Source organism: Chenopodium album, chromosome 17 (genome assembly GCF_948465745.1).
Source record: "Chenopodium album chromosome 17, dcCheAlbu1.1, whole genome shotgun sequence".
Taxonomy (NCBI): Eukaryota; Viridiplantae; Streptophyta; class Magnoliopsida; order Caryophyllales; family Amaranthaceae; genus Chenopodium; species Chenopodium album.
In genome coordinates this window covers 48,369,777-48,379,631 of record NC_137850.1, presented here as the reverse complement: position 1 = coordinate 48,379,631, position 9,855 = coordinate 48,369,777, and the positions used below count along the sequence as shown (strand labels likewise).

At 33.6% G+C, this 9,855-nt stretch overlaps 1 protein-coding gene across 2 annotated transcripts; it reads left to right on the top strand.

Moving 5' to 3' along the window:
* The first annotated feature begins 4,976 nt into the window (after positions 1 to 4,976).
* Positions 4,977 to 9,644, top strand: LOC145588329 (uncharacterized). 2 transcript variants are annotated; one of them, XM_081644967.1, is made up of 9 exons: positions 4,977 to 5,377; positions 5,683 to 5,888; positions 5,990 to 6,563; positions 6,656 to 6,863; positions 7,745 to 7,852; positions 7,954 to 8,100; positions 8,185 to 8,254; positions 9,011 to 9,124; positions 9,291 to 9,644. In XM_081644967.1, exons 1-8 carry the CDS (start codon positions 5,133 to 5,135, stop codon positions 9,085 to 9,087), a joined length of 1,635 nt encoding a protein of 544 aa, XP_081501093.1. In that variant the 5' UTR covers positions 4,977 to 5,132; the 3' UTR covers positions 9,088 to 9,124; positions 9,291 to 9,644. The 2 variants fall into 2 exon arrangements, with proteins under 2 accessions (XP_081501093.1, XP_081501092.1); XM_081644966.1 differs by having other exon boundaries at positions 9,263 to 9,644.
* Positions 9,645 to 9,855: the final 211 nt, after the last annotated feature.

The following is a 9,855-nucleotide window of genomic DNA, read 5'->3' as shown; positions in this document are numbered from 1 at the left end:
GTTAACTCGGTCCAAGTAATTTCAATAGAGCGAGAGTGATGGGATAGCTCAAGTGGTTAGAGCTCCCCTCCCGGTTCCAAGAGATTTTGGGATCGATTTTCATCACCCGTCCTTGTGGCTCTCTAAACACCAAAAAAAAAAAAAAAGAGTAATTTCAATAGAGCATAGTAGCATACATGACCATAATCCCTCCGTTTCAAAATAAGTACGTCGTTTTTACTTTTATATATATTCAAATGCACCACTTTTCAATTCAGTTCGGTTCAGCTCCTAATTTTCCTTTCTCATAAAATATTCAGTTCAGCTCTAATCAGTTCAATTCAGCTCGATTTAGTAAATGTGAACATGCCCTTAATCTCGGTTGATTAAAAAAGTTAGAGAAAGTGGAAAAAAGACAAAAGTTAGATAAAGAAAGTGGAAAAAAAGTACAAGGCATGTGCAAAATTTATTGGTAATTTAGAAAGTACAATGAATAAAGTCATAAAAATAAGGGTATAATGGTATTTACATACTATTCTAAAATAGAAATAGGAACAACATTTTAAATCTTCAAAATTAAAAAGCAAGAAATATACTCCCTTCGTTTTCTTTTAAATGCATCACTTTGAGTTTTGCACTATTTACATACCATGGTTGATTTGATTTTATACCTCTATAAAATAAATAAATGTTATTATATAATATATCATTAGATTTGTCATAATGTCTAGTTTCATAATATAATTTTATTATAATTTTTACTAATTAACAATTAAAGATATCGATGGTCAAAGTTATATCTCGACAAATATACCAGTCAATCTAATGCAAATAAAAGAAAACAGAGAGAGTATTATGAGACCGACGGAATATATGGAAGTAAACAAGATACATACGCAGAAGTGGCAGAACCTAAAATTGATCACCCAAATTTTGGCGCACGATAGGGTGCAACCTCCCTAGATTTCAAGAAATATATAAATATTAAATATAGTAAATACGCAGTTAAGAGTTTAAGACTAAAGAGCGTCCACTTCCCTAAAAACGAGTAATGGTATTAATAAAAGTGAAAAAAAAATGGTACCAAATTGAGCAGACAAGTTATGGCGTGAGGGGTCCTTGTATTAATGTAAAAGTGTACCCTCGTACCCGTCAATCGTCATGTCATTTCTTACTCTGCCACTTTACTATGCCTTTTCTTTCCATTTTTATACTGTAATTAGTCTGTAACTAATACAGTCTTAACCAGAAAGGCAGAAACTTAGGTGTATCATCATCTCCTTCTCTTGACTCGTCTCTCTCCATTGTACTATATTCATTTTATCAACATTTCTTGTTCCTTTTTGGTACCTTAATATTAAAGATATTTCAAATAAAGAAGATTTGAATTCAGAATAATATTTTGCTAGTACATGAAATCCAAGTAATAGTGATTTTAAATATGTATAGTTTTTTAAATAGTCGTTTACATAGGTTACTGTGTATTGTAAGGGTTTGGCTCTCTAGATAAGGATAACGTGGCATTTTTTCGCCCGTTAGTGCTTTGTTAGAATAGAACAAAGATGAATTATTATATGTGGTCCTCTTTCTGTATATGAGTGTTTTTTCTAATATTATTCATTGTATCGTCCTTTCAAAGAGGTCGCATTTTATAAAAATCGAATGGGTATATATTCTTGAATAATGTCAATGTACGAATTACTTGGGTTATTCACAGCCAATTATGTTATCGTCTTAATAATAACAATTAAGAAAATTATAATCAATTTTGTCATAGACTTAATAACAAAAATTAAGAAGACAACTTTAGAGTATAGTCGTGACCTCATATACAAGTTTTATTTTTAAAATCTTTAAAATTTAAGTGATCATGTTTTACATTCGAAAAGACTCTTTTTTTGTACATATTACTTGTATTTCTTAACAAAGTTTGAGCTTACTATTAAGAGACAACTAAAAGGTGGGGGCGTGGGGCATTAATTCCTAATATTACCAAAATGACCAAATGTAAACCACAAGTATAATTTGCACGAGGAGAAAAAAGGATTGGTGCAATAAAGTTGACATACTGATATAATTTCTATATTTATTATGCACCTGAAATTTTGAGGATTATTTACATTTGTCATATATAATACCATTAAGAGATGAGTGGATCAAAAATGTTGTTTGCTAGTCAGACAAATCCCTTCTAACAATCTAACAGACGATATGTTAAGCTTCTCCGATTTCAGACTGACCGTTTAAGGATCTATGACATTGAACTATGGGATGTGGAAAAGAGGAACATATTGACGGTGAATAAGGTAATCTTAAAAAAAAAAAAAAAAAAAAAAAAAAAAAGGAAAAGACTCTGGTCCACTGTTTTGTAGTCAGAAGAAATCTCAAATTTGAATACTAGCCATATCAATTTTAAGGTGTGGTTGTTTCTTCTTATTTTAAATTATTTTGCTTGATACTGTATCTCATTGTTACTTCAGCAAATACTTCCTCTGTTTTTAAATAATTGCTCCATTTCTCTATGTGCGGAGTTTTAGGATAAATTGGAGTAAGTAATAAAATATAGAGATAGTGGGGTAAGTGAAAGAATAAAATATTGTAAAAAACAAAAGTAGTTGAGAAAATTGGAGGAGAGAGAATATGAAATTAATAAAATATGACTTATGTTGGGTTTACTGGATGAGAGAAATGAATTAAATATTGTAAAAGATTTCCAAATCAGGAAATTGAGCACGTATTTTAAAATGGCAGAAAAAGGTAGGTGAAGCAAGTATTTAAAAACGGAATGAGTATAAAACACGAAATCAACAAGTAATATCAAGGGTTTATAACTTGTACTGTACAGTTCAATTAAATGGGTCAATACAGTATGACATCTGAATAAAATATGTTGGATTAGTATTGAAAATTTTATAAATTATAATCAATACGTATCTCAAAGAACAAGAGTAGGTTTTTAAGTACAGTATTTGAACTCTATGGTTTATCCTAGGATACATGGACACTTCATCCAACGGCGGTGTCTGTATCGGACACCAACACTCATGGGACACGCGACGATACGTCTCATTGTCTCAAACCGTATCCTACTATGATATGGGATGTTCAACTCTTTTTTAATGAGAAAATTTAAGTAAAATAAGATAAATAAGGTTATTGTTAAATAATATGAGTTTCTTAGCTCATTGTTAATATGATTACAATATGATCTAATGAGAGGACCGAATGACCGATATATGGTCAAATTCTTTATTTTTACATTTATTATATAAATTTTAACATTCCGTATCCATATCCTTTATTTTGAGATAAACTTTTTTCCATATCCGTTCTTGCAACATATAGGCTATATTTTGTCAATGGCACCACAACATTAAGGACTAGGACCCATTCCTAGCAGGCCGGCCAGCACAAGTTGCTAGCTCATGGAGTCATGGGCCCTTATATATTTTTTTCCCTAGAAAACAATTACTATGACCCATTACTTGCTTAGCACATGCTATTTTTTATTTTTTTTTTATTTTTCCCTCTATTTATAATTTCGCCTAGTCATCCTTTGAGTATATTTGCACAACTCAAGTGCAACCAAAAAGAAAAAAAAAATGTCACTTTCTTAATTATGTACTAATTCTTAAAAATATGAATTAAAGGTTATGGCCCTTATGGGGCAATAATGCAATACGATACTTAGGAAGCACTTGCTTTTCATATTTAAACAATACGGACAAATAAAAATTAGAGTCCTATCGAATATTACTCCACCTATTCATATTTCTAGCTATTTATGATCGACAGAGAAATCAATGCAAATTTTATATAAGCTAGAAAAACAAACATGTGTTATATACTCGTACTTATATACATCCTCTTCCAATACAAGGATGGTAAGCTAGTAACGATCCGGTGAAAAAGGAAGTATGAGTGACAGTAGAGGATAAAATTATTTGAGGATAAATTGGGAATACAAATGTAGCAAAAGTAACAAATTTTTAAGTCGGATTATCATTCTTAAAAAAAACCTTTCAAGAAACTTAGGAACATCAATTTGAAATAATAACAATACTCATATTACTTGGTACATGCTTATGTCGTTGGTGCCATTGGTGGATTAGAATTGGATTAAAATGATCTTTCTATCATTGGAAAACACAAGGAAGTACTAAGAGCAGCTCCAATAATTGTAGCTAAGGACTTGCTTGTAATTTCAATAAAATCCTAGCTATTAGCTTAATCATTGGAGCTACAAAACTCAATTAGCTTGGCTAAGCAAGCTAATTTGCTTGGGAATTAAACTTGCTAAAATAAAATGCTCATTGCACCAATTAAGCTCTTTTCATGTATTGTATATCCAATGATTGCTACTAAGCTAATAGCTAGCCATTGGAGCAAAAAGTAGTTAAAATGATTATTAATTTAAAAGCTTATGTGTTATGGCAAGCTAATTGTCAAATTAGATTGCCATTAGAGTTGCTCTAATTAGGACGCTTTTAAACCAAACAAGCCACTTACAAGGTAAACATTGACGAATTCTCACTAATTATACAATTCTCAATTTTTGTTACCAATTATTACATCAAATCCTCAAATCTCAGTATCACTCACTAATCCTCTCCGTTTATGTTACATGAAATTCACTCGTACAAAACTATAAACTTTTGGATTCCTTGTAAGCTGTAAAATTAAAATTTTCTTGTCATATGAAATTTACAGTATAAATATGTGGGTGAATTACGAGTTAAATTAAAATGAGTAAGATTTTTTAACAATAGATAACAAGTAACTCTCATGTTTCAAGCTTTACACTAATTATATTCCGTACTCTATATTTTTCTTATTTATTGAAGCTATCACATAAGTGTTTTTTTTTTTTTTTTTTTTTTTTTTCCAATGATAACCAAACAATACAAATTCTTATATGTGACATTGTGACTGACCTGTGTGGCCACATTGTGTAGCTAAGATTCTTTATTACCAGTATTTTAGGACTACCCGACCAGTGTTATAAATGTTTTAAAGATTATTTTGTTCCTGTACAAAGGATCACACGGTGAGATCGGTTGCACTACGCAGCACCGTAACAAACATATCATTAGAAATTTTTGAGGAAGAATAAGGGAAAAAAATCGGGGGAAGAGTGCAGGCAGCAGAAAGAAATGGGGAGCAAGAAGAGGAAACGCGGTGGCGGCGGCGGTGGTGGCGGCGAGAGGCGAAGCATTCATCCTCGTAACAGATACGCTGATAATCCTCCTGATTTCTCTCTACTCGCTTCTCTTTATCCCTCGTTTTCTTCGTTCGTTTTCTACTCTCGTGACGGTCGACCCAGAATTGATTGGACTGATTTCAATGCAACTCGTGAACTCACCCGCGTCCTCCTTCTCCATGACCACTCTCTCAATTGGTACTTTCTTTATTTCATCACCTTATTCTTCATTATGATGACGGGATTTGATCCCATGTTTCGGGTATCGAATCCGTAACCAATTAAGCTAGCTGTCATCCATCAATTATATTTGTTTATGGGTGTGTCTCAACTTTCCTATCTGTAATTTGTTACTGGGATTTTTCAAATGCTTGAAATTTATTACCTTGGCTTGTGAATTTGGTTTCTGGGTTGTGATTATTTTACAAATTGCTTAACTTTGTCATGTTTGATTGAATTACTGTGTGCCTGGATTTAATTTGGGATAAATGATGGTATTCTAGGTGGATTCCTGATGGGCAGTTGTGCCCAACTGTTCCCAATAGGTCAAATTACATACATTGGATTGAAGATCTTTTAGCATCTGATATTATTGAGAAAAACAATGTTGATGGAGCTAAAGTAAGAGGCTTTGATATTGGAACTGGGGCAAATTGTATTTACCCTCTTCTTGGTGCATCTCTTTTAGGTTGGAGTTTTGTTGGCTCAGGTAGTCTTTTTAGTATCCAGCAATTAACCTGTTCAAGTCTTTTCTTGGTGAAATATTAGTATGCATATGTCTAATTTGAACTTTACTGTATTCGAGTGTAGATGTAACTGATGTAGCCTTAGAGTGGGCGGAGAAAAATGTTAAAAGTAATCCACATATATCGGAACTGATTGAAATTAGAAGGGTTGAGGTTGCTGGACCTGCCAATGACTGTGAAACCTTACATTTAGATGGTAATAAGACAAGTGATGATTGCCAAGAGAAGGAAGATGTTAATGATTTGACCAAACATGAAACGAGAGAGCTTGATGAACCTGCTGTTATAGATCGTGAGGGTGAATTGGATATCGTGTATTCAGTAAATGGCGAAGAAGTGGAAGGTTTGGATGAAAGGAGGGATGATGAAACTCAGGCTCAGTCCTTGAGTCCTCCTCATGAACCCAAAATAGACAAAGGTTATCATGGGCCACCTATCCTTCTTGGTGTAGTTAAAGAAGGAGAAAAGTTTGATTTCTGTATGTGCAACCCTCCATTCTTTGAAAGCATGGAGGAAGCAGGACTGAATCCAAAAACTTCTTGTGGTGGGACGCCAAAAGAGATGGTCTGCCCTGGCGGAGAGGGGGCTTTTATCAGTCGCATTATTGAAGATAGTGTCACGCTAAAGCAGTCGTTTCGGTACAGAAATTTTTCCATGGGTTAGTTTCATCATGATTAATGTTTTCAGGTGGTGATTTTATGAATGTTGTCTGATCCACATTTGCTTGCAGGTGGTACACTTCAATGCTTGGGAAAAAGTCAAACCTTAAGTTTCTGATGTCAAAGCTCCGGGAAGTGGGAGTCACCATTGTGAAAACTACTGAATTTGTCCAGGGTCAAACTTCTCGATGGGGACTTGCTTGGTCTTTCATGCCTCCAGCCAAAATTTTGGTTTCCTCTCATGTAAGGGGTAACAATAGTTCATCCTTCATGCTCGAGGTATGCCTCATGACTCTGTTGTTTGGTCTTTGAAAGTTTTTGAGTAATAAGTATAGGATTTGTACATTTTTACCGATTAAAATCATACTATTTTTTATTACATTGCTAGCAGATATTGGAAGGTAATTTTCTACATGACCTTACTTAAGGAAGCAGACAAATACTCCCTTTCATTATTCAAAGATTCTTATTAGCTTCGGTATCAAGATGTCTGGTTGCTTTGGGTGATTAGAATATCTAAGCTACTTATGAAACCCAAGATTTATGGATTGTTCACATCTTTCTTAAGGGATTATTGTTTATTTATTTATTTATTTATTTACCGTAACCCACTCTGTTTAAATAGGAATATTATTAATGCTGTTCTTCCTTTTCAATGGTTATGGTTTGTACATGTCTATTATCATCTTCAGAAGTTCAGATGAACTCTTTCACCATGTCTGAATCTTCTCTTCTTTACTTCCAATTTTCCAAACACTATTTATTTTGTTTTAGTACTATGGTAAATGAACTCTTTCTTACTGGAACTCAAATGAGTATTAAACTTCAGATAAAAGGATTTTTAATCAGGAATGCATCTCAGTAGATTACAATTTACATTATATCTGCTTATGTTTTATGGTTGCCATATGTAAATACACTATAATCTCAGAAGGTTTTTGTTTTTTTTTTTTTTGGTGGTGTGATGTTAGGCTATTCTATTATCTAATTTATTTTAAGCAGTGCATTCTATATTCTTTAGACATTGGTAGGAATTAGGGAGTAACTTTTTTTGGTGTCACACCCATTTTTTTTCCCAGGAAGCTGGTTGTTCCCTTTTCTTAAGGTGGTTTGGTATTGCCAGCCTACACATCTGATTTAGAATTTTCTGGAATTTTCAGGGTCTCCAGAATCAAACCAGTGCCTTGGATGTTTTGCAGTCTGTGGAATCCTTTTTCAGCTACTTTGGTGTATCCTGCAAATGCAATGATTCATCATTTACTGTTGAAGTGAGTTTATGCATTAGTGCATTACCATTGTGTCTATTTACTTTTTTTCCATTGTGTCAATGTGAAAGTGCACTTTAATGTTGACACTTCTCTATGATTAGGCAAGTGCAACAAATGATCATTGTGACACTATATTGAAGACTGATGTCAAAAATCTTGATGAGGTTTCTACTTGCTTGTGTGTGGCTGAAATATCGAGGAGTGCAAATTGTTCAAATGGTCCAGTAAACTTATCTTTTCGCGTCTTGGTATGACTTGAACTTCAGAAATGCTTACGGATTACTCAGAACTGACACTAATAATATACAAGTAATTTATTTATTTGTCACAAGGTCTTCCAGCAGATCCCTGGTACACTCTTGGTGAAAGCATCATTAAAGCCGGGAGATTATGCACTTGCAGGTAGTAGCTTCCTAGTTCATCATTTTTAGATCATTCCCGATTAAAATTCTTCCTTGAGAACTTGCTTTTCGATTTTTTTTTTGTAAATTTTTTTGTTTTTCTATGTTTTGTTTATTAAGCAACTTTCCTCATTTTAGGTCTTTCATTTTCAAAGATTTCTATCTTAATTTTGAAACCGTACATATGAGTTTTGTGATGTGATCAATCATTGATAATGGCTCTCTCACCACTTGTACTGTTGTACATATGTTGTGAGTCTTGTGACCCTTAACACTTTTCTTCTCATTCTACCTTGACAGTAAAATTTTAAAAATTTCATTTATTTATTAAGATTGGTGCATATTTTATCATTTTGTACAGAAACTGGTGTTCCCTATGAATTCCTCTAAAGTATATTGTCAAGTAATGAAGAGTTCAGAGACTGGATGATGTTTACACGTGTGACTCATTTCATACAAAGTCATAAATTGAGGGAATAGTAATGATTTATGTATACCTTTATATGAATGTACATTAACAAGTTCATGGCATAGCATCCCCGATCCCCACTAGCAACAAGAAACTTGAGCCTTTTGTGTATAACCTATTCCTGTGTCGGTAACAAGTTTTGAGGATTCGTGAAGAAATTACATACATGCTTGTGAATATAAATTTGTGGGAAGTAATGAAGTATAGATATTCACTTGGGACATTCTTTTTGAGATTGCAGTTAGATATGCCTACTCATGCTTTTGCTTCATATGGCTCTTGTTGCAGGAATATTTACATCTGTGTTTCAACAATTGGAAGAATTTTTGAAACACAAATTTTGCAGGAAGAAGGCTCGTGTCTAACCCTTTGCATTGAGGATGATGTCAGTTATGGCCTATGGTTAGTGTTAAAACATACCTGGAAGTGCAAAGCCGTGCTCTTTTATTTTGTTGCCTATTAAGTAATGTGTTATTCTGCGTAAATGATTGACCATTGTGTAGTTATATTTTTTTTTCTCCCTTTTCCAATATGTTGCAGTTGACTGGTTATAAACAAACCTTTACAGAGCATCAGGGAGGTATATTATGAATTATGATATGGCCTGATTCCGTGTTCGAACATATGCTCAAACCTCGAGCCGGTGGTGAACTTCAGAAATTGGAACAGCTTATGAAGCTATGACCCTGATTACGTTACTTGGGCTATGAAGAGTTTCCTTTGCTCCGTGGTAATTGTTGTTTTTCTGCTTGATGGAATATGGTTGTTATTTTTAGATTCATAGGAGAGGTGAAAAAAGAGATTTGAAAGTTCTATACTACGTACATGATTCCTGTTTTATTTTCAATTTGGGTAAATTATTTCCCCTTTGTTGTAAGCTTGTAACCTTGTATGTTGCTGGAATTTAGTGGATTTTGGTCCATTGTAAGCTTGTAACCTTGTATGTTACTGGAATTTAGTGGATTTTGGTCCATACCCTGAAAAAGACAGGAAGAGTATCTTCTTGAATGTAGGGACTCTAAGGTTTACAAAAATGATAACAGTCGATAATAGAAGATTATACACTAAAAAGATGTGGCCACAGTTAACTCGTAGTGTCCGGTGCTCGGCCATGGGCAACTCTGGGCATCAAA

Excerpts from the sequence above, each read along its gene's own strand:
- LOC145588329 (XM_081644967.1), top strand. The coding sequence starts at position 5,133 with ATGGGGAGCAAGAAGAGGAAACGCGGTGGCGGCGGCGGTGGTGGCGGC. Across the intron at positions 5,889-5,989 it reads TTGGAGTTTTGTTGGCTCAG|ATGTAACTGATGTAGCCTTA; the intron begins GTAGTCTTTTTA and ends ATTCGAGTGTAG. Across the intron at positions 6,564-6,655 it reads ACGCTAAAGCAGTCGTTTCG|GTGGTACACTTCAATGCTTG; the intron begins GTACAGAAATTT and ends ATTTGCTTGCAG.